Raw genomic sequence first — 25,875 nt, 5'->3', positions numbered from 1 at the left:
TCTGCGCACTCCCTCGCCTTATGTTCACAATCACTTATGTAGGCGCTTCTTCTCTCTTTGAGGATCACAAACACAGGCGGACAAACCGGAGGCCGGCCGCAGGAGGGATGCACTCGCAGTCGGCCAGATATGCTTTGGAGGTTCAGCAGTTTATTTTGTCATCATATTTTTCTGCAGGAAGTACTGCTTTGCATTAAATAATGCAAGCTGTGCCAATATATGGAAACTTATAATTTGGCAGTAGGGATATTATGACCGACTCTCATAACAGCAAACTTTAGACTCAAGGTTACAGTCACTGGCGAGTCTGCCGACCGTTCCGCAGTCAAATTTCCAGGTCAGAGCAAGCCACAGCAAACAGACAGCGGAATGGACCAATCGGCGACGGGCAACGTGACATTGGTAATGTGAAAAGAAACTGTAGCGTGTCGAAATAAACATACGAGGAGAGGGGAGAAGTTTATTCAACATGGCTAGCACGAGACAGACTGTTGGGTCTTAGCCACTCAATGTGTTTTTGGTCATTTAAAACTGAATTTACCACAGATTGGAACATATTCTCGGCTCTCCCTTTCGCCATCTGTGTTGTTGTGGAGACGACTTCCGACGCGCAAGAGTGACGTTGCTCATTAGGAACACGTCACACAAATAAACGAATCTGATGGCACGGATGATTTCGTTCAGGCTCAAGAGGCCATTAAGGAGCTGGGTCCCAGACTCTTCTCACGGTGTTTGAAACATACAGGTAGAACAATCTGGCTGTGCCAGGCAATACAGTCACACCACTAAACTCGTGCACCCAACTGTGTTATTGACGGAAATAAAACTAATGTAACAAAATTTAATACCACCACAACTCTTTCAGTGTTAGGGTACAGTAATCGGTGGTGCCTTGATCTTTCCCTGCTAAAATGAATAAAAATACCACAAATTAATTACAACAACCAAAACAGCAAAGTGAAATGTTTGAAAAACATTTTTAAATAGGAAAAATAAATAATAAGACAATACAGTGATCCCTCCTTTTTCGCAGTTAAAGGGGACCAGAACCCCTCGTGAAAAGCGAAAAACCACAAAGTAGGGCTTAATTAAAGAACCTGCGTGATGCATAGGGAAACTGCGCACACCTCCTGGATGTCGTGTAGGTCCAGTCACGAGCCAAGAGAGCATGTAGGAAGGATAGATGCTTCGTTTGCGGGTAAAAAAAAAAAAGAAGTTAAAATTTCCTTAGAGATATTGGAGGTTTGTAGCAGGAATTAGGTGCTCTCATTGTGGGTAAAAAATGGTGAAAAGTACCGCTGAAAATGACCCCAGTGTTCCAAGAGGTGTTTGTAGGGGATAGAGCAGACATGTTCAAAGTCCGGCCCGGGGGCCAAATGCAGCCCGTGATCAAATTTCATCCGGTCCCCAGCTTCTGTCATAAAATCAGTAACGTCTGGCCCGCACACAGACTTAATAAAGTGGCCAGCAGTACTGCTACCAGCATATGAAGTAGCTTACACACTAAATGCTGCTCCTCATTTACCCACTAAAAGGCAGCAGCACTATAAGCAACATTACCCCGTTGCGACCCTTTACTTAAAATTTTATAAAATGGTGACAATCAACAACAAAAAAAAGAAAGTTGGCGGCTGACACTTCAAGGATAGGTGAAAATTGGACTATTTCTTCATTAAAATACACAACAACTGTGTCTGCCTCATTTGCAAAGAGACAGTCACTGTTTTTAAAGAGTTCAATGTGAGGCGATATTGCCAAACAAGACACGCTGACATGTACGACAACATTACAGGGAAGATAGGCAGCGAGAAATTGAAGCAACTTGAAGCTAATTTAATTTCACAGCAGCAGTATTTCGCCGGTGCCCAAGAGTCGAAAGAGAACGCCACAAAGGTTAGTTGCGAGATTTTAGAAATTATTAATTAAAAAAATAATAAAAAAGACAATGTGACAAACAGAATGGCTTGCTAAAATTTGCTTAAATATATTGTTCTACATAAAGGACATCAGCCAAGGTCGGCCCCCCACATTTTTACCACACCAAATCTGGCCCCCTTTGCAAAAAGTTTGGACACCCCTGGGATAGAGTGTTGGAGGTTTGTAGCGAGCTTTGGGTATTCTCAAAGCGGGTAAAAATGATGAAAAATAGTGCTGAATAAGTCCTCGGAGTTCCTGGAGGTGTTTGGCGGGATCGAGTGCTCCATTTTTGGGTTAAAAATTTGTAAAAAAGGTTAAAGTTCCTCCAGAGGTTGTAAAGGTTGGAGATAGAACAAGGTAAAAGGCTGGGCAAGAAGGCAATGTGTGCAGCCAATCAGCTCTTAAGATAAATCCACTCTAATTTGTTCTATAGTTTGTCAATCAGCATAGGGAAGACTGTGCAGCCAATCAGGAGATGGGATAAGGCCATTTCTATTGGTGGACTTGTCCGTGGATCATAATAAGGGTGGCTTCTGATTGTGCACAGTCAATCAGCTCACGGGATGAAGCAAATCTTATTGATGGTCTCATCGGCTGGAGAGGCTGCAATGGCGCTCATTGGTGCTCTCATGTGTCAATCTCCCAACAGGAACCAATCACACGCCTAGTATGAGTGCCCGTGGGTATGTGCAAAGCCCCTGAGTCATGTCTACCTTGCTGCGAAACATTTCCTGCGCCTTGAAATGATTAATTTTTTGATGAATACTTTTTAAAAACCTGCAATGCACTGAATCTGCGAAACGTGAACCACGAAGTCGCGAAGGATCACTATATAGTACTTTATCTAAAAAAAAAGAATATACCTAGAAGTGTTATGATAAATAGGGCAGTTCATTCTTAGTGTATTCTTAGGAAACAAACTTTCTTCTAACACAGCATACACTTCACTAAATTTAAAACACTTTTTAGTGTAACAATGATTTAGCATCCAACTACTTGTTTTTCCAAACAGTCTTATACATTACACTTAAGCCTCATTCCTTGAAGTCCGGTAATTTGACGGTTTTTAAGCAGTTTGCACTTGTCTAATGTCTAAACACAGTCTGTGGACTCACTTTGCGCCAACATTACATCAAATTTACTTCCTAGCCACACATCCGGATCGTTTATGGAAATGTTGTGTTCTGAATATACGTGGTAACGCTCCAGTTCATACATGCTGTACAGTTTGATGGCATAGAGTAGGTGTCATACACTCCAGCGCATGCAGGCGTTCTCAACATAATTTCCGTATTCTTATTCACTGCAACATCGAATAACAACTTTTGACAAGCAGTAAGAAAAGAACATAGAAACAAGCAAGACGGCAAGCTGGAAAGACAGCGAAGTCCGACAGCTGCTCGATTTTAGGGTTGAGGAAGAGACTGTAAACCTTAACCATGTGAGTCGGCGGTTTACCACCGCATTACTACCAAGATATGTGTGTGCATCACAAAAAAAACCTCACTTTTAAATAGAGGATGGTTAAACAATGTTTTCCCATAGGTTTTTTAATGAAACTTGCTATCCCAAAAACATGCATTCTAGGCTGATTGAACACTTTAAATTGTCCCTAGGTATCAGTGTTTGAATGGTTGTTCGTCTTCTTGTGCGCTCTGATTGGCTGGCAACAGATTCAGGGTGTACCCTGCCTACTGCCCATAGTTAGCTGGGATAGGCTCAAGCATCCCCGCAACCCTCGTAAGGATAAAAAGCTCAGAAAATTAATGATTGAATGAATGGAGAAAATTTTATTTCTGCATCCAACTGTGCACATGCGCCCGCTCATTCACCCATGTCTGAAAAGAAGCGAACCAAGAATTACCCGGCATAATTTTCCCATGTCTGAAAAGACACAATCCGTGACATGTTAATGTATGGCGACTTTTGGGGTGTTTGGCTTCAGAGGTTCCACTGTATTCCGGCAAAATAATCTTCACGTTGCATATTTTCTCTCAGGAAGTCCAATTTTGAAAGATCTAAATAAGCTTAAAATATTTATCAATGATAAATTCCTGCTATTCCGACTACAAATTGGAGATTTTCCTCTCAGCCTGTTATGTGACACAAGAGAGGGGGAGGGCAAATCTCTCTCGCCAAAAATGCGCGCACACATGCACAACATTCACATAGCTTGTGGCTCATCTGTTGTCGCACAATTCACCTCTGGCATGTTGCACATGCAAGCAGCCTGGAGCTCAAATTGCTCAAAGGTAAGTATGTGGTAGTAGGCTAGTAGGCTAACTGCAATCAAGGAATATGGCCACATTGTTTGACAGTTTCCTAGAGGGAATCCACGGGTTCCATCTCTATCAAAGACTTGTTTCCACTCTGGATCTTAGTATAAAATTCAAATCAGGGATTTGTACATGCATTTCATCATAGAGAAGCAAATTGATTTTCTTATCCGAGGGGGGACAAGGTGTTCTAAAAATCATCCTCTCAATTCACTTCATGGATGACAGCGCTGCTCTCCTGCTTTTGTCTTTTTGTTCAGTTCTACTCGATGTGTGTCTTTCATTTCCCAGATAACTGAGGACAACAAGGCATTGTGGGCGCGCACAAAACCTGCTCTCAGAAAACAGAATGCTGGTTTTGTTGACTTTCTCTTCTGGCGTCACACAATAGACGCGCTTTGGTTTAATGTCCTCTTGCATTCACGGTGAGGAAACGAAATCGGACCTCTGTTTATTCAAAACAAACCACGCACTATCTTGTTTTTCAGTTAAATTGCTCCAAGATCACCTGAGGTGTCATTTTCGAAGGATAAATGATTCATTGTCACTACAGAACTTAATCAGATTACCTGAAACAACACACTGGTCATTAAAAATTTGATTTAGTGCTTTTGTTTTTAATAAGACTGGTACTTTAACACGTTAATTATGATTAATTAATTACAACAAGAAAAACACATTTTGAAAAAAAAAAAAAAACATTTTTAATCGTAGTTTGCATTCTAAGCAACACGGAACCTTTGTCACTGCACAGTTCCTGGTATACCGATGATGCTGCACAACATCTAAACATGGAGACAAGTACTACGCTATGATCCACAATGTAGTCCCAAGTTCCCTACTCCTTGTTCATTGCTCATGGAATAGCTGCGGCTCAAAAAATCCCTCCGTTTGGAACACCCTGCAATATCATCAGTGTTCCTCAGTTCTTCATCAAAAGAAAACATTACTTTGCGTCACAAAATAAAAGTGCTTTCGCAGAATACTCAATAATTCATTATTTTTCATTGTACTTAAATACTATCTTAAATACTCTTGTTAATTCAACATAATTTGATAAATGTGCACTTTGTACTATATGACATCATTCAGACTGCGCCGCTATGACACTGCATTGCATTATGGGGAATTTTGCTTGACAACTTCCAGCAAAGTGAACAATGGTTGTTCACTTCTTCCCTATATACCCCACTCACATGACGTCACAACCACGCCTCCGCGCCATATTGTCCGTCAGCTCGTCGTGTTTACGCATTACCGCTACGTAAATTCCTCCTATTATGGCGTGTTTTTCTGCTCGCCAACATTAATAATCAAAATGGTGAAGGCGTGTGTGGCGGTTGGTTGCAGTAACAGAGAAGATAGACGGAGAGACTTGAAGTTCTACCGTTATTCGAGAGACCCGGAGAGGAGAGCGAGATGGACTGCTGCAATTCGACGAGAAAACTGGGCACCAAACGATCACCACAGATTATGTAGTTGTCATTTTATATCTGGTAAGATGCATTTAATAATATTAAGAGGGTTTTGGGCTGACAACCACAATTAAGATCATTGCGAGGCTAATCGCCGACAACATACAGTTTCAAATTCAAGATGTTTACTTCTTCCGCCATCATTATTTTTTTAATAATATTTAGCTGGTACCAAGTGAAAGAAGCTGGCCTGGTCTGCGGATCATCAGTTAAACAGGGGTGTCCAAACTTTTTGCAAAGGGGGCCAAATTTGGTGTAATGGTGTTATACTTGTATAGCGTTTTTCCACCTTTCAATGGTAAAAATGTGGGGGGCTACCTTGGCCGATTTACGTAGAACAATATATTTCAACAAATTTTAGCAAGCCCTTCTGTGTGTCACATTTGCTTTATTATTATTTTTCTAATTCATAATTTCACTCGGGCTCTTGCGAAATACTGCTGCTGTAAAATTAAACTAGCTTCAAGTTGCTCTAATTTCTCGCTGCGTATCTTCCCTGTAATGTTGTACATGTCAGCGTGTCTTGTTTGGTAATATCGCGTCACATCGAATTCTTTGAAAACAGTGACTCTCTCTTTGCAAATGAGGCAGACACAGTTGTTGCGTATTTTTTTAAAGAAATAGTCCAATATCCACCTATCCTTGAAGCGTCGGCCATCGCAGTCAACTTTTTTTTTTTGATTGTCGCCATTTTAGAAAATTGGAAGTAAAGGGTCACACGGGGTAATGTTGCTTAGAGTGCTGCTCTTAAAGTTATTCAAAGTTTCTTGAGAATAGGCTGAGTTTCTGTGGACAAGATAGTTGTAGATATCATGGTAGCAGATGTCAGGCGAAGACGGAAAACAGCGGGTTGAAAAATATCGATTTAGGCATCAAATATGGATCTGGCGAATGGATAGACTGAAGCTTTTCCACATAACGCCTTTTATGCAACGCATCCAAGGAGTTTACAGCGTCTGAAAGCACCGGGGCTTCCATGAATTGCACTATAAATTGCACGACAAATTGAAACCATTGAGAATACGGATAAACGATGACGGACAATATGGCGGCCGGATACAGCGACACGTCATTGTGTGACGTTGGTGAGTGGGGTCTATACCCTGCTCAGTTCCTATTGAATCATTTCCTGCGGTTTGGAGACTCACTTAAAGGGATCCACGGATAGAAAGACTTGTAGTTCTTAAAAGATAAATATTATTATGAATTAAAATAATTCGATATTAAAACCCCTCTTGATGTTTTCGTTTTTTATGCAATTTGTACAATTAGTTTAACTAGTAGGTCACAATTGTTGACGTCGCAGTGCGGTGATGTCTCATGGTTACCCTGCCGGGATTCCAGAGTATGACTCGAGCGACATAAGCATGTCATCTGTTCAACCTTTTCAATTTGAACCCGAAAGGAACATTAATGAGCATGACAGCGCTGTCGATATTTCACAAAACAAGCAGCAAAAGCAAAATGAACAGAAAAGACGGGTTGAGGCTAAGCCTGCCGCAATATGCAATAATTCCATTTATCACACGGTAAATGAAAATGAAGTCGGTAATTTTCCCGCTGCAATTTATTGCGTCACACGCGTGCGTGCACGTGCGTGCAGCAGATGTGCGGCGGACGTGCTGTTAAAGTGATCCTCTACCTTAAATACATGTAGGCTCTAATAAACCACAATTGTTCTCTTTTACTAAAATATATTGTTAGAAACACATAAAATGTTAAATCAATGGCAATATTTAGAACACATTTTGACCGATAGTTGGCGCCATGTTTTGCGGGCTCGCAGTGATGACGTAAAGGGGATCTTTCCAAATGTGTAGCGTATACAACAATTGCGTATTGCTGCCTAAACTCGCGAAGTAAAATGCCACGATGTGCTGCTTTTGGATGCAATTTCCAGTCAAATTGAAACAAGGGGAGTGACGTGAGTGGTCAAGGTGGAATTATTATTTTTTTGTGAATAAATGTGCATAAGTGGAAGCTTCTCCCCTTTTTGGTCCCTGTATGCACGTATCCGACCTACCACGCATTACAACTGGCGTACGAACATTTTTCCTGGATCCTTAGTCAAGTATGGGATCCGTCTATTTTCTGGATCCAACGTCCCCACAACGGCTTTTCGGATCCGTCAATTTTTTTTATTCGACGGCCTGATCGCGGCTGCAACGTTATCATGGTATTGGTCTAATTATTGGATCTTCGAGTGAGTGAAAAAAACGCGGATTTGGATTACTATTGTTATCTTTTTTGTTGACTTTTCTTCGTGGGAGTTTTCCCTAAATCATACCAAATAATTAAAGCACTATGGCACCCTACAGTGACGACAGTGACTCTGACATGGGACATTAGTTTTATGTTGGAGTTTGTCTGGGAACGCGTGTGTGTGTACCGCTGAGCTCCCGAGTGACGAGTGGTCAAGGTGGAATTTTTTTTTTTTTATGGATAAATGTGCATAAAGGGAAGCGTCTCCCCCTTTTGGTACTTTTATTCACGTATCCTACCTACCACGCGTTACAATGTACAAGACATGGATTACACTCGATTCCAGGATTTGATCCCGTCAGATGACAAATTTAATGAGGACAGTTAGCACACGACAGCTCTGGATGCTAAAAATCTACATAATTATACTGGGATAAGTTTGAAAATGCAATAGCTTACCTTGAGGAACATAAACCGGTGTTCTCAACAGCAAACACTCTCTAGCTCCATTGTCATTGAGACGCACTTGCCGCATGTACATCACCAGTTTTTCGTCGTCTTGTGAACGACCGACAATGCTGTCCTGCTCTTCACTTTTCCGATCTGGTTAAAATTGGAAGGGCAGAACCGACGACATATTGGGGTAGCTAAGAGTGACATGCTGAAAGTTCGGCAAGGGGCCAAGTGACGTCACGCACTGCGACGTAACAAGAATGGCGACCTATCACTTAAAATAATTTTACAAACTTTGTTAAAATGAAAACATTAGGAGGGATTTTAATATCAAATTATTATAAATCATACTAACATTTATCTTTTAAGAATTACTTGTCTTAAAGATCTAGATCACTTTAAAAGTTCGGCTTCCGTGTTACAAACAGCGCAATATGCTGTGATGAGGATTCACTCTGTTTTATTGACTTCTGGGTATGTTCGTTTGACACACATGAACCTAGCCTAAGGCTACGGTCATACTACATGTCTTAATGCATGAATCCGATTTTTTCGTCTTTTTCCGACTCGAGTGAGGCATTAACTTGACAGTCTGAACGTGACAAGTCGCATAGAACTGGACCATTTCAAATCCGATCTGGGTCACTTTCGTATTTGGTCTAAATCCGATCTGGGCCACATTTTTCCAGAATGTGGCTGGCGGTCTGAACTTTCAAGTCTCCCGAATCGAAATTCATGCCGCAATGACGTCAGCAAAGCGAAAGAGTCAGGCAGGACGGCAGCGATGTAGCTGTGCATTAGCTTCTAGCGTGAACTCTGCTTTTATGCACAATGCGGGCTTGAACACTGTCATAAAAAACAAATGAAAAAAAGGATAAGTCTGACAATTTTCGATTTTAATTCTATGCGCCAAAAGAGCAATATTTCAGTATTGCTTAAATGGGCGAGACAGGGCAAATTGACATACCCACGTCATGTCACGCACACAAGTCAAGGGTTATGTGCGTGCGTGTATGAGTTCTATCAGTCCATATTAACTTTGAATAAAGGACTAAACGGGGATTATCAATGTCTGTTATTTGTGTCATCTTTTTGGAAATCAAAATATGATCACCCTGGAATGACATACAGCTAGCATGTGTAATTTGTTTTGAGGCTTCTGCGCATCTCGGACTGCGAATTAGTGCGTATGCGTGATACTAAAACGGGCTCCATGGACAAAGGCAGTCTGAACGGGCACGCCAAAAAAACAGACATGACAAAAAAAATCAGATTTGTTCATTAAGACCTGCAGTATGAACCTTTGTAAAGCCAATTTTTTGTTACTGCTACTTAATTAGTCTATTTTTCTCTGTTGTTGTTGAAGTGCAATTGTTTGTGGTACTACAACTTTATACCTCTGTGCCTAAATACTTAAGTAATTGAAGTGCAATTGTATCTTTCCTTGAAAAAGACATTTTATTTATTCTGTGTTTCTGTGCGGTATTGATATTGTTGTTTTTTACTTAACCCTTTAAGGTCTGGGCCTATTTTGTCTGATTTTGCATGCCTTTGAAGTTGCCTTCATATTTCAAAGAAAGAATTGTTTACGATGGCCTGGTTTGGTCCCTTTTTTTGTGACACCTTGAACTTCATGTCCAAACTGTTGTTTCATTCACTGACCAATTATAAATCATCATTTTGGGCCCAAAAAGACCAAAAATTCCAAAATCGTTTTGTCAAATTTTTTAATATTGATGTGCAATTGACAACCAAACATGCGTAACGAACCGTTTTGAAACTTTGTAATATTTATTCAACATGTTAGGATGAACATTCAACCAAAAAAATTTAGAATAAATAGTCTTATATTTGACAATTCAACATAAACAACAGGTATAGCCATAGGCGTTTTTTGCCTTTATACATGCTCTAGTCAAAACAGGTTATATACAGCAGACCGAACAGTGAAAAAATATATACCATCTAACACAAAAAGTGTTTAGAGGCCATCTCTTTATGAGTTTAGGTATTGCGGCCCATCACCTGATGAAAACTATGTACACACAATCAAGCTTCTTGAACACACATTTATATAGACAAATTGAGAAGACTGATTGTGGGGAAAAAATATATATACAACATTGGGAAAAAAAGTATTTTCAAAAATATTTACAATAAACAAGTTAAATTTTTTTTCAGGCATGCCACTCCGAAAAGCAGTTTCGTCCTGGAATTCGACACAGGGCGACATCACACAGCCCACACTTCCATGGGGTGTCGGTCCTCTTTCCACCCTTCCATTTTCATTTCACTTTACTTTCATTGTCACTATAAATGTACATGAAAAAAAGTCAGTATTTATGAAAATAATAAAGTATAAAATAAAAATATATACAGCAATAAATAATAATGGAAATCTATATGTATGACAATAGAAAGAATACCATAGCTGAATATGTGCTACATCCCTAATCTTCATATAGAAAGAAGATCATCACAATTATAAATTCCTGCCTTGGATACACACAGTGCACGTACGACTTTGATCTGATATGCACATTTTATTATTATATACACAAACACACAATTATATTGCATCAAAATTAACTTTGTCTTGCAATATCAAAAGAAACTTTCAAAAGAAACTTTTTCAGCATCAAAAAAAAAAAGTGAGTTTGCTTGCCTCTGCTCGTCGATGGCGTCACCCACGTGTTCAAATCCGTCACTATCTTCACTCGAGGACTCTTCCGAAGAAGACGATGATGACGAATTTTGACCATCCTCTTCCTCAAGTTGATCAAAAAGCACAATTGCCTGCGCTAAATTTAGTTTTCCGTTCATTCTCAAAGTCACACAAAGTCGCTGCTCGAGCCACACGGCCGTCACTCGCCCCCTCGCTGCTTCAGAACACTCCTCCCTCTCGTTCGGTGGAACCTCGCACGGCAGTTATATTTATTTAAAAAACGCATTTTGTGCTTCCACTGTGACTTCGAAAGGGTTCGTTTGATTTGTGTTTTTTTCATGGAGCTTCCGTTTTGAAAAAGGACAAGAAATGATGGAAATATAGACATAAAGAAATGATCCATGCAGCGTTTTAATGTTTTTTTGAGAGGACAATAAAACTATAAAACTTAAATGACAATATCTCACGTTTTAGTTGGTCGATTGACTTCAAATAATAACGAGAGTAAACCGCAACTTCCGCACTTTAAAACGAGACCAACCAACGGCATGTGGGTGACGTAATTAAAACGTGAGGGCGCTTCAAAGACGACGTGCGCTGAGGACGCGCCGGCGCGTCCTTCGACTCTCAAGGGTTAAAAGAGGCCTGGTCTATTGTTTTTAGTTGGGATTTCTTAAACGTTTATAGTGTTTAAATGAGTGTACTTAATATTACTTTATATTATTAATATATACTGTATTCTTACTGTTATTGTAAATCGGTAAAAAAAACTGTTGGGGGGGGACGCAATAATATCGCATATCGAAATAATTTATGAGAGATTTTATCGCCCACTGAAATTTGTTATCGCAACAGGCCTAGTTGAGACCAGACAACGGTAGGAGGGAAAAAATGGTGTTCTGCCATAATGTGCTACACCAGCGAAACGTGCTACAAGAGGCGAATTTGACACCCAACGTACTACCGTGCACTTTCAGCTTGTTTTGTTTAGATGCATAGACAGAACAAACTTAAGATCCCTTAAGATAAATGCACTATAAAAATGCTCTCCATTAAGAAAAAACTTAGACGTAGTCATATCAAATGAGGGTGGTTTAAATATGCTACAGGACCAGTGAGGTCAACAGATCAACAATCTGCTTTAAAGATACTATAAGAAAACAATACTTAAAAGTATGAGAGGAAAACACATGCAAAAAGTATCTTGAGGAAATGAAAATGTAATAAAAGACAATAAAAACACAAATAGTATGTATTCACCGCTTTTAACCGATAAGCGCGTGTGTTGGACGTCTCGCCGCGTAGAAGGAAATGCAGTTACCCGAAAGTATTCGTCCAGTGACAAGCTACGTCATCACCCCGAGCGTCTATTGCAGGTATAAAAATATGGCGCCCAGCGTAGGTCAAAACATGTATTAAATATTATAGATTTTTAAATCAATGGCAATATTTTATGTGTGCCATGTGTTTCTAATAACATAATTTAATAATACAGAACAATTGTGGCTAGTTAGAGCCTACAAGTCTGAGACTAGGTTCATACTGCAGGTCTTAATGCACGAATCCAATTTTTTCGTGCATTTCCGACTCGAGTTAGGCATTGACTTGACGGTTTGAACGTGACAAGTCGCATAGAAGTGGACCATTTCAAATCCGATCTGGGTCACTTTCGTATGTGGTTTAAATCCGATCTGGGCCACATTTTTCCAGAATGTAGCGGCGGTCTGAACTGTCAGGTCTCCCAAATCGGAATTCATGCTGCAATTACGTCAGAAAAGAGCGAGAGAGACAGGGCGCTATGGTAGCGGTACATCTGTGCATTAGCGTTAGCTCCTAGTTTGAACACTGCTTTTGGGGAACGAGCAGGCTTGACAAGAGTCATAAAAAATAAATGGGTTGAGAATAAGCCTGAAAATGCTTGGTTTTCTCTTGGCTTCAAATGAGCAATATTTCAAGATTGCTTACACGCCCGGGAGTCAGGGCAAACTGTCCGTATGTGTGTGTGTGTGTGCGTCATGTGTAGTCATTTCTTTTGATGCTCGCTCCTGCGCATGCAGGTCAGTTGCTCAGAGTGTCTCGGAGTGCGAATTAGTGAGCATGCGTGGTACTTGAACGGGCTAAATGGACAAAAGCAGTCTGAATGGGCACACCGTAGCTAATTTTTCTGTAATTTTTTTTCATTTCAGACATACATATTGGACCAATCAGTTAGTCCAATTCATTAGGCAAAAGAAAACATACAAGGCTAGCCAATCGCTTGATAGCTTGGCAATGCAATGGCAACTCACCTTAAATGGTGGTTCTATCAAAGAAAGTAAACATTTTACTTACATTTTCACCTGTTTATTGTCAAATGGTAGGATCAGCTCCAGCCACAAGTATAAAGTACCGATGTTGGAAAAGCCTCCCGTCCTCATCATGAATAAAATAAATCTATCTATCTATCTATCTCACTTAGGCTCTGCTGCAGGAGTGTCGCGCAAAGGCAGGAACAAAATATAGCGGGGTCACGCGACCTTACACACAGGACTGGTTACTTTGCCAACTACCATTGACCCAAGAAGAAGAAGAAAGAGACACTGAAGATGAAAATTCAACCAATCAGAAGAAAGCAACTGTGGCTAAAGGGGTAATGTGCGTGGAGCGAAGGGGGGAATTTGAAGTTCGAGATGGGAGCTCAGTCTTTGTGTAGTATGAAAGTTGCAGAAGTATGAAACGGCTCGTTTTAACCTCCATTTTGGAAGGGCAACAACAACAGAATTCCAGGATAATTTTTCTGTGTGCTACAAAAGTGTTCCCAACTTTGTCAACAATGCCAAATCTTTAGGTTAAATAGGGCAAAAAAACATAATACGGGGCCTTTCACAAATGACTGCAATTGGCTTAAATGCTTATAGAACTGCAAAATCAGATGCTAGTGAGTGTTAATATTAGACGAGTGGACTGAAAGGCTGAGGCGCTAAGCTATGTGGTCATTTTAAAAAGACGAGTTGCAATTGTCTTGGTTTTACTTTTAAGTTTGACATTTGTGGTACTTGGAAAAATGTAAGATTTTTTAACCCAATAAAAATTAAATTATAAAAACATATATATATATAAAACATAAATTATTGTGGGAGCACAACAACAATGGATAACGCCAAAGAATATTGTGCTACAATAACACTTCTAAAAATAAATATTGGAAGTGTGAAGAGTTAAGCTTAAAGCAGGGGTTAACTGTACCCTCATACCTATCCAAGTCAATCTGTCACGAGTCAGGTAGGAGCATGACATCACTTTGCATCTCAATCACTCTCTTCCCCGACCTGTGTTACAACGCCCAGTATTTTTTCTGATCCGCAAACAAACTGGCCACTGCGAATAAAACAGGATTCAATTCAAACTCAGGGTTGATGCATTCCTTTCGAAATGAAATTCAAGCACTTTCAAGATCAATTTCAAGCTTTTCCAGCGCTTGACAGCAGCTGAAAAATTACAGACAGCGGACTGTATGTATGAGACATACGCTGCACAACACTTCATAACAGTTGTGTGTCCTACCTGATGCACTAAACTGGCTGCTTCCTAGTGTTGTTGGTCTGTTTTTGCCTCCGTTGACAGGTGGAGAGAACATCTAGGAAAATGAAGTTGGACCAAATGAAACAAATCAACCGACACATATGCCAGACATCGAAGTCCGTTAATTCAGGAGCAGGATGACAGTCAGGAATCTTGATCAATGAGATATGCTGGAGAGGAAAGTCATGCCTACCGCACTAAAATCCAGGAGGTCACTTAATTCCTTGTCTGTTCCGAGAGCGGCAATCCGCTGCTGAGGATTCATCCTGTCGAGCTTGAGACCTGGAGGGAACAAACAAAAACACCCATGTTCCCATCAGGTCACATCACTATTTGGCTGTTTTTTTAAGCCTGGCCCGCTGTTCATTTTCCATGCACACAAAGGCAGGGCAAATTTGACATCCTCTTAACTAGGGCTGCAGCTATCGATTATTTTAGTGGTCGATTAATCGATGAACCATTAGTTCGAATAATTGAGTAATCGGATAAGGAAGATGAAAAATCAAATTAGCTGAGCTGAGCCTCAAACGGAAAAATAAATAAATAAATGAGGATGAATGTACAACAAAAGAACAATTGGCTAACTTATATAGCAAAAGCCCGCTAGTTTAAATGCTATAAAATGCTAACTTTTTTTTACAATGCTCTTAACAAATGGTTCAGACTCATATTCCCACAAAAATAGGCTAAAAACACCTATGAACTAAATAACAAATGCATTTAAAAAAACATTTGCTTAAACAAAAACGTAGCTTATTATGGTCTTAACAGGGAGCACCTGGATTCAGCCATGTGAAATGAGGCAGACTAGAAGGCAGAGCATCCAACCGAATCAATAAAACTAAATGCAAACACTTTCAAAATAAACCATTAAAACGCCACTTAAACGAATACTCGAAGCAGCAAAATTTAATTTGAATCTTTTTTTTCCCTAATCGAATACTTGAGTTTATCGATTAATCGTTGCAGCACTACTCTTAAGTGTCTATATTAAATTGTGAATATGGATTTTCTCAAACTGTATTAATAGTTTAGCCTAGTCAGGGTCCCCCCAGGATTGATAAATCTAAATTCAAGACTTTTAAGACCTTTTTTTATGCAATTTCAACTGAAAATTAATAATTTTCTCGCACCCATTATTTAGATCATATTGAATCATATTAAATAAATAAAGCACTGAACATCAAATTTAACCTCAATTACTAAGTGTGTTTGACAAAAGAATGCATATATATTGAAGATACAATTAATACACATTTAAAGTAACATTATAAAGTCTGTCAGAATTTTTTTTAAACACACACACGCACACAATAATTATGGACAAAAAAGAGGAGGAGGACAGGACTCAGACCAGCCATCTTCTGCAACAGGCTAGCCGCTCGTGCACCTGCCAAGACCCCAATGAACATGGCTAACTCTTGAGTTAAAACGGCGAATTCACATTCATTCGAAAGGCAAACCGAAATGTTTAAGCAGGTCCACTGCCTTCGCATGACCCATAAACTGCAACCTAAAGTATCTGGATGTAACTTGAGCCCCTATCACATACTCCAAAACAACGGGAATATCGCGGGACTTAACCGTGCAGCAGTTGTGTGTGAAAACAATTTCCCGTGTCGACTGACATGGGAAGCAGTGTGCGTGAAAGCAGGCGTTAAATTCCCGGGTCACAGCAGATGGCTGATGACTTAAATATCATAGTGGCGGCCGATGTAACTTCCTCCCTCTTCACAGTAAGACGAAAAGCGGTAAACAAACATCGCAATTATAAACATAGCAAGCTGGAAACAGCTAAATTAAACTGAAAACATGACCAAAATTAAAATGTCAATTATTACGTCTGGCCGGGCCAGGGTTCTTTCTCGCTAACTTTTTGAAATAACTATATATTAACGATGTATGAATGATAAACTAAGGAATACTTGTTATTAAATAAATGATTTGGATAAAAAAAAGAAGGCGCTGTATGGTCACTGCAGAGCCAGAGCGTGCCTATACACCCTTTTTAATCTTCCCCTCTGCGAGTCTATTTATTTATATTTAACAAACTTTTCCAGTGTTATTTCGTTGTGTAAATAAATTTATAATGATCATAAAAATATGTAGTCTATTTAAACATTAAGAAAATGTGCGGGGGTTTTTTCTGCCAACTGAGAATTGGTTACAAAAGACTGGCTTTTATGCAGACATCGTCACAAATGTTATCACACAAAACGCGGGTGGGATTTAATACCCGTGGACCAGGTCGGTTCGGGGTGGATTTTTTAGGCCCGATTTTACCTCTATCTCCAAGCCTTGATGAGCTTAAATTGGCTGCAGTTACGAAGTCGGGAATGCTCCCTCCGGAAAAAAAACACGATTTGACCAACATTATGTTTAACAAACTTTTCCAGCGTTATTTCATTGCGTAAATGCATTTATAATGATCATAAAAATATGTAGACTATTTAAACATTAAGAAAAAATTTTTTATGCCAACTGAAAATTCGTTGCAAAAGACAGTTACGGCATCGGGAACGCTCCCTCTGGAACAAAACGCAATATGACCAACATTTTGACAGCCGATGCCGACCAAAAATGACGTAATATCCGAAACAGATCACCAATGGACTCATTTGAAGTATATGAATGGTGGTCTGTTCTAGTGTTCAGAATCCACTATACTTCTGCCTGCAGGGTTTTCATTATAGATGCACCGATACCGATACTGGTATCGGTAGGGGCCGCCGATCCAGCCCGAAATGGTGGTATCGGTATCGGCAAGTACCAACAAAGACGGCGCCGATACCATTTACCCGTCCAATATTATAACATTTGACTGCAGACTTTTTTTTCCCCCTCCTGGCGCACACTAAACTCTGTCTCTGTGTTGTGTGATGACACGTGAACATCAAGCAGCTATCGCTATTGGCCTGCTCCAGACCAATGAGAGCGGGCCAATAGCCACTCCTAACCAATGACAAGGCCGCTTTTTCATATGGAGGAAACACAAACCAGGAGTAATGGCGGCGGTCGGGAAGTATTTCAAAATTAAAATCCCGTCGATTAAAATCAATGACTGCATGCAAGATTTGCGGCCTGAAAGTTTCGAGATGTGGCGTTAAATTGGCCAATTTCAATACCTCGAACCTGATAAAACATTTGAAGACGAAATGTGAACGAACACAACGAGTTTGAGACTGCAAGGACAGGAGTGGTATCCAGAGGAAGGGCGCTGGACCGGAGCAACAATCTCTGGTCAGTTCACTACGTCTACTTTACTTTTATTGTGTTTCACTGAAAGAAATGCCGCAGTAATTTGGGAACTGTTTCCAAAGTAGGGTTGCCACCTTTCAGAAATAGAAATAAGGGACTCCCCCCTCCCGAAAAAAGGAGGCTAATAGAGAGACGGGATGCTGTGGTCAATTATTATTACTTATAATTGTTAGCGTCCGCAAATGCGGAAACAAGGTTGGAACTCGAAGCAGACAACAAGCGGGGGATATGTACAAGGGCTTAATGATTGCAAACAAAAAATAACACGCGATCGCGGGATAGAAGAAATAACAAAAGGAGTCCGTGACAGCAGGTCGACGCAGCTCAATACTACAAACTCGAAGGTTAACTAAGACGATAGGCAACGAGCCAAAAAGCCAAAATAAAAACACTCGAATACCTGCACAGGGTATAGGGTTACAAACGAGAGCAGCACACTAACAGGAAAAAAAACAAATGCAGGGGCGTAACAAGCAAATGTAGCGAGACTATAGTGCGAGATGTCAAATGGCGATCAGCAAGGGAAAATACCTTTGAGATCACCCGTGCTTAAATGCTGCGCTGATTAGCCTGCATTGGATTCAGGTGCGACGTCAGGAAAGCCCCCATGACCAGCCCAGCAACAAGACACAATCTAACCAGCAGCAGAATGTGACAATAATATCATTAAGTTGCACTGTTTGGCCTTTGAGAGGTTTAAAAAGGTTTATTCAGTTCATTCTGAGTTTATTATTATGAATTTATTTTTACTTTCTTACTGTTGGGCTAGCATTATACATGTTTTATTAATTTCATAAATGTCGCACTATTTTGGCCTTTGAGAGCCAAAGGTTTATTCAACTATTGTCTATTAGACTATTCACTTTGTACTAGTCTTTTTCCTATTTTGCAAAGGTAAGCAACAGCCTGACAAAGCCTTGATAGCAATGATTTCACATCCAATTATGTAGCTCTTTGGAAAAAAAAAATTATATATATATATACATATATATATATATATGTATACATATATATATATATATATATATAAACGGGGTGGTATCGGTATGGTATCGGTATCGGCCGATACTGCACAGCCAGGTATCGGTATCGGGGCCAAAAAATGGTATCGGTACAACACTAGTTTTCGTTCCACCGACAAACGGACGCATTCCCGATGGAGAGGTGGATGGATTCTCCGTTTTGCCGGTTGTGGTGGTTTGACACGCACGAGTTGCATTTCGATTTGTAGTGCAGTGCATCGTAAAAATTCTATGCGTCATCTTCGTTATGGATTTTAAAAAAAAAAAAAAAAAAAAAAAAAAACTTCGTCACGGATATAATTTAGGTTGCACTGAGATGTTCTTGAAAATTAAGACCATGGTGAAAAAATTCCAGACTTACAACAGCTAATTTAATACTTTTGATACCTTTAATAATGGAAAACTAGATTCAATGCTTTTTTAATATTTTTAATAACCCGCGGGTACCATGCTATTTGACAGTGATAAAAGGATGATATATCCCTAACATTTCAGAGAAAGTGGGACAATCTCACACCAGTCATTTGTGATGACTAAAATCGCCACCTTCTGACTTCTGCATGATATCGGTTTCTTATATTTATGTTTATAACTGACGTTCCACTGATTGAAAATAATGAGAAGTGGAATGAATAATCTGAATACTAATATACTACACCGAAAAATAGACCAAGAGGCCAGTATATTTGGAGGTAGACCAAAATAGTCAAATCAGAGGCTGGTATCTTCAAGTAGTAACAAGCTAATTCTAGAATGAATGGGGTTGTTATGGAAAATCCTTACGCATTCCTTGTCCAATTTTTGCTCATAGCGATGTAGAATTATTAAAAGGGGTGACAAATTACCAAAAGGGATTCTTAATCTTAAAATTTATACCCATAAAGTGAGGATTCCCCGTGTAGATACTTGCAAACACAATAAGGAAATGGACGACTATCTTTGGGAAGATTTACGATGTCTTGGTGGACTAACTTTTACAAAATACAACTACCACTTTGTGATGTTTATTTAGTGATAATGGGAATTTGAACTGATGAGAGACGTTTTTATTAGGGATATCCCAATTGCATATTTTGCTCCTGAGTTTGAGTCAAATGATTTTGAGAATCTGCCGACAGAGAGTCCGAATCCGTTACCGAAAAAAGTCCGACCAGCTTATATGAAAAAGTCCATTTAAAACTAGGAATAGGGACTATGGATCGTGCCATTTTCAGAGGCTCGGAATTGGGTGAAAAGGATCGGGTTTTTAATTTTTAAAATTATATCATTGTTTTCTGCTTCGTGCTCGTACAGCTTCACTCTCCCTCCTGCTCCTTTTCTTGGTCAGCAGTGCACTGCAAGTTTTGCTTGTTAAAGTTAAAGATGATTGACAAGCATTGAAGCGTTGATCTTGCCAGAGAAGGTTGGCAACGCTACCTTCAAAGACGCCGAATGTGCCAATCATCGTTAAGCTTGTTAAACATTAGTGTGCTGTCGCAACTCATTGTGTGTGTGTGCGCGGCTGTTCTCAGCAGTGAGTGGATTTGACTCGACTCACTTAATAAAGCACTTAATAAAGACAAGCATTTTTCTATGTTTTCTATGTTCTATGTTTTCTATGTTACACTTCTTTAAAAATAATTTGCATTATGAAGGCGACACGGTGGGGCAGTAACATGTTTTTTTTGGTTTTTTTTCCCCAGAGAGCTATTTATTTAACCTTTTATTCAACATGTTTCTGGGAAAGTCAGGCACTTCTGTGGCATTTTTATTTGTGTGTTTCAATTAACAATTTTATTTTATCTTTATTTTACAATCTAATTTTATTACACCAGTTTTTACACGTTTAACGCAAATGAATATCGGCTCCAAAAATCGATTATCGGCCCCTCTAACTACAAATAACCGGTATCGGTCCTGAAAAACTCATGTTGGTCGATCTCTAGATAATAGCTCCAGAAGTGCCTGAATTTTGAGTTTTCTGTCCGGAGTTTCTCACACAAGAAAACTTTTCCTCTCACTCTCCAGTGTGTGTGAGGACAGCTTCTTCGGAGACTCTGCCTCTGTGACTTGGGGGGTGGCGTGGTTCAGTGGTAGAGCAGTCGTTCCCCAACCCCGAGGTGGTGGGTTTGATTCTCCGCCCTGATGACCTCGTCTAAGTATCCTTGAGCAAGATACTAAACCCCACGTTGCTCTTAGTGCTGCGTCATCAGTAGGTAGAGGAGGATATAGTCTGAAGCGCTTTGAGAGCCTTAAAAAGGTGGAAAGGCGCAATACAAGTGTAACTCTATTTACCATTACCATTCACCCAAACAGAAGAGTTGAATACTAGCGCAGGAGACAGTAGGCAGGAGAGAGAGGCGCGGCTGGATCTGAGCCGAAATAACCCAGTTTTAAATGGATTTTTTCCATATCGGCCGGACGGATGAAAAAAAGGCCGATATCTATGTACGTCAAATTTCCAAATCCGTCGAGCTCTACTTTTTAGCCCTTAAAAAACATTAGAATTTCTTTTAAAAATTAAAAATCCGATTCTTTTTTACCAGATTCTGCTCCTCTGAAAATTGGCCCAATCGGCCCGATTTCCGATCACGTGATCAGATCGGGGACATCCGACAACGTTTATGGAACATTTGATGAGGAAATTCAATTTTGAACATTTTCATCTTGTAAACCATTTTTGCCTTTTATCTAGGGTTAGGCATCGAGCATCGATGGGACCCGGTTCTAACACTCTGGTTCTCCCGGAACCGTTCGAATTTTTAAATTTCGATTCCATGTTTCGATGCCCTGACCGCCAAGCGGAATAAAAAATGCTGCCGAAAACCACGAAGAAGAAGCCACAAGAAGTGCGTGTTTGTGCATTGCAACTTGATTACAACCATGGACGGTGCAGCGGCTCTCAAAAGTTTGGCTTAACATTACAAAAAAAAAAAAAAGACCAGTCAGCTCACTGCAACATTTGCAACACAACTGTATCATGCAAAGGTGGCTGCACGCCCAGCTTCGTGAAATATAGCCTAAGTGCCAAATGCTAAACTAGCCGAGTGCTGCTTGGTTGACACGCTGCGCCATCAGTACCAGGTAAGTGCAACAATACATTACGTCTGTCTTCTGCTGTTCCCACGATCTGACCCCGGATTAAGCAGTAGATGATGGATGGATGGAAAATAGTACGAGAATAAGTCGTATTATTACGTCGGGCTATAGTCGATATCATGTATATAGAACCAGATGCAAAATGACAGACTCAGCGGACTTAGAACATATAAAGAGAAATCGATGCAAAATGCCAGACTCGCTGGCGGTAGCAAACAGCGTCCATCTTAAAACAGTAGACGCCTCCGTTAAAATAAACAGTATTCAAAGAATTTTTGTTTTGGAATCTGTTGTGTTGCTTGTTTAGAAAGAAGCAGCCATATGAAGCATTCGATTACTTTTTTGATGAACTCATAGCAGTGAAAACATAGCATCACATCACAAAGCATCCTAGCCAGACGCTCTCATCTTTTCTTCTTCGCATTATACGTACACACTCCTACAGCGCCACTCACTGGCCTAACTTTGTATTGTCACAATATAAATTTTCCATGTGTATGTAAACACAACAGAATCGGTTTTACAAATAAGGAAACCTTATTATTTTGCCTAATCTACATCAAATTATAATCAACAGAAGAATTTTTACTAATGCTTCATTGCAGCTCCCAACTAAGGTAAATGTATGGTAAAAGAATATAAGTAAAGGTTTTCTTTCTCCGTGAGCTTTTGAAAGTGCACTCCTATGGAAAGAAACTTCATCACATTTGAGTTCAAAGACTGATATTTACTGAATATACAGGTTAAAAATAACCCAGTGAGAAGTTCATATAATTTATAAATTTCATATTAATTGTATTAATAACAAATAATAATAAATAATTATTATTATTATTTTAAAATCATTTAAATAAAAATAATAAATTTTAAATTCATATAATTTTAAAAAAATAAAAATCGAGACGTTAAGACATTAATATAAACTTATACATTTTTAAACTATAGATTTTTTTACACTGCCGTTTTTTTTTTGACCCTGCCTCTTAAAAGAATCGGAATCGAGAATCGTTCGGAACCGGAATCGAAACATGGAACCGTTCAATTTCAAACGATGCACAACCCTACTTTTACCTCAGAATCTCGCTGTGTCTTTCAACTCATTTTTTATGCCACCTCACATTTTTCTGCACAATTCTGATATTCTCCTTCATATGTGACTTGGCATCGTTGACTCTTAATGGTGGAGCCTAACCTGGTGAGTGAATTAGCGAATCAGATTTAAATTGGTTATTCTTGGCAAAGGATAATAATTGACTGTTAACTGGCCACCAGTTTCCCAGTCTGTGTGTTGAATCCCAGGAAGCGCACAACAGCTTTATCTTAGCTTCAAGTGCAGAGGTAGTCTGTATTAAAATAGATGAATAAATGATGTCTAGTTACCTTTTTTTGCCAATCATACATAGACATGATATCGCATAAACCAGTTTTGCTTAACAGAAGAGACAATACACTTCACCTTCTTTGTTAAATGCGAAATAATCCCGAAATCCGGACATTTTCTGTCTTAAACTTTACTATTTCCCCCTAGGTCACTATATCGTCCCAACTTACTTCCATGCAGAGCCGTGCTTACGTCTGCAGTAGCATAAGTAAACGAGAAAAAAATGATTACGCTGAAATTTTACTGCGGTTATTCGAGTTGTTTGATAGATCGTTGCCGCACCAAAATATCCCTCGATCTGTGGAAAGTGATTTATCATGTTATTTTTAAACTTTTTTCTTTTGCTATAAAAGAAAACAATCGTAAATAGGCAACAGTTTCAGTAAATAACTGAGAATGGTGTCCATTGCCCCCAAAACGAGTAAATTTGCAAACCCTTGAAACACATATTCTTTTTGTTTTGTAATTCCACCATGACCCTTCAAAGACCAACAGGTGCATATTTCTCTGCAGGTCACGTATGCAAATGTGGTGCAAACAGACAATTGTCAGAATTGTTACAAATTATCTCTTAAACACTATCGCCATTGTCTTTTTAAAAATGCACTTATTTATAGGATGCACAGATTAAAAAATATTACCATTATAATATATTTAATACATACTGGTCAATATATATTCTTGTAGTTGCGGGTCAAATTGATTAGAGTCGCCTAGGTACACCATCTTTTCAAAACCGAATTACATTTTTGACAATCACATTAAAAAAAAAAAAAGTCATGAAATTGTTTTATAAGCAGTTTTGAGAGGGTGCAAAGTCAAGACACATCCTCACAGCATGGGTAAAATTGAATGTGCATGAATAGTGGTGTAGTGGTAAACAGACATTTCATGCACATCCAAATGAATTCTCCATGTTAATTAAAGAACACAGAACGTGCAGCAGCAGCATCGCGTCCCAACATTTCAGTCAGACACTGCATGTTGCTGCAAACACAATCGACTTTAACACATAATGTGTTTATGTCATCAAGGATTTTATAAAGGACAACTCTAAGGTTACAACCAAGTAAAATTGCTAAGTTGCTATCGCTAGCCTCAATTACACTAGGATTGGACTTTACTAGGATTGGAGCGAGCGAGCGAGCTAGCAGACTGTCAGGGTGCTTTTTGGCACATTTCACATACAGACGGAGTATTCAAATTCACTATTGTTTAAAATGGTACACCGAAAGGAATGAATGGATGACAATGTGAAATCTCGGCAGCAGAATACAAAACACAATTATAGTGTTCCTCAACTCTCAACTTCTTTCACAGGTCCGAACCCATTTTGCCCAAGTCCCCCCCTGATATCTTACCTTTATTCCGAATAAAATCCCGACTAGGGTGATCTGGTGAAGACTCGCTTTCCCCGGTACGCCTTTACACGCGTCAAATAAGCCTTTAAACGGCAATGGCAGTGGGAAATAAGCTCTATTTGTACCACTTAGAGTTTCCCTTAGGCAGACATTTTTGCTGTGCGAGTGCCTCAGCACCAAGATGACATGGGGTTAGTGTATCCCTCCGCCGCGCACAGTGACACGGTGCTCCCTCTCTCAGCGGGAGATGCTGCTCTTAGTAGCGGGCTTCGACGCACATCGTCTCGGTATGATCATCTCCGGAGACACGTCTGGAAGATGGTCGGTCGTTCGGTCATTAATCGACCACCTTATGCCACGTCAAATGCCGCGTTGGAAAGTACCTAAGTACAACTAAATAGCCAACATTTTTACTCAAGTAAAAGTAGCGTTACTTCAAAAAGAATATTACTAGAGTAAAAGTAGGTATCTAAAAAAAAATGTACTCAAATGCAAGTAAAAAAGTATTTGGTGCAAAGAATAGTCAATGAGTAACATTATGAGTAACAGCTTATGATGTTTGATTTTTTTTTTTCACAATGGTATTTTTTTCTCAGCACAAAGTTATCTATGTATAAATGTGATTATTACACTGTACTATAACCTATACATAACCACCTTAAGCCGAAGAATTACAACAAAAACCTTTTTAAAAATTATTGAATTCCTGCCAGAAAAAAAATACAGAAGTGAAGTGTAACGGGTACACGCAGGTCCGTAGTATGCGGTGCGCGGAAACCTCACTCCCGATGCCTTCATGTGGGTGCGCTGGCAGCCAAGCCGTCAGCTCGAGCTTATGGCCGGGTGGTCAGTGCATCCGTCTGCCGTGTGGACACGTTGTGCGGCCGGGACGAGGGAGATCGGACCATGCGGCGTGGTCCAATGCAACACCGGTTACAGAAGCATAATTCGTCCAAAGAGCATGAGTGCCCTCTAGTGGGGAAAACATTTCCTATTAAGAGATTAAAAGGATCATATCTCCGGTTTTCTGTGGACAATCGGTGTCAAACAAAAACTGGAAGAGAGGTTAAAATCCGCACTTTCGAGTCATGTTGATGGCAGTGCTCTATATTAAATACTTAATTTTTTACTGTGCTTTAAAGACACCACGTGATTGAACTGGACAGTGTAATTATAGCACGGCAACCTTGAGTCTGATTGGTCTTTGAAGTACAGTTTTTCTCAAA

At 39.6% G+C, this 25,875-nt stretch overlaps 1 protein-coding gene across 2 annotated transcripts in view; it reads right to left on the bottom strand.

Annotated features, from left to right (window-relative positions):
* Window positions 1-24,827, bottom strand: part of tcf12 (transcription factor 12) — a 169,037-nt gene extending 144,210 nt beyond the window's left edge. For both annotated transcript variants that reach the window (XM_057860070.1, XM_057860150.1), the window contains exons 1-3: window positions 24,650-24,827; window positions 14,743-14,831; window positions 14,532-14,604 (exon numbers count right to left, since the gene is read on the bottom strand). In XM_057860070.1, the coding sequence (XP_057716053.1) occupies window positions 14,532-14,604; window positions 14,743-14,814 (145 nt within the window). In that variant the 5' untranslated portion in view covers window positions 14,815-14,831; window positions 24,650-24,827. The remainder of the gene's footprint in view (window positions 1-14,531; window positions 14,605-14,742; window positions 14,832-24,649) is intronic.
* Between the last annotated feature and the right edge of the window lie 1,048 nt (window positions 24,828-25,875).

The sequence above is a fragment of the Corythoichthys intestinalis genome, chromosome 1, assembly GCF_030265065.1.
Source record: "Corythoichthys intestinalis isolate RoL2023-P3 chromosome 1, ASM3026506v1, whole genome shotgun sequence".
In the NCBI taxonomy this organism is placed as follows: Eukaryota; Metazoa; Chordata; class Actinopteri; order Syngnathiformes; family Syngnathidae; genus Corythoichthys; species Corythoichthys intestinalis.
The sequence above is the reverse complement of the archived record's forward strand: the minus strand, read 5'-3'. Positions and strand labels throughout refer to the sequence as shown.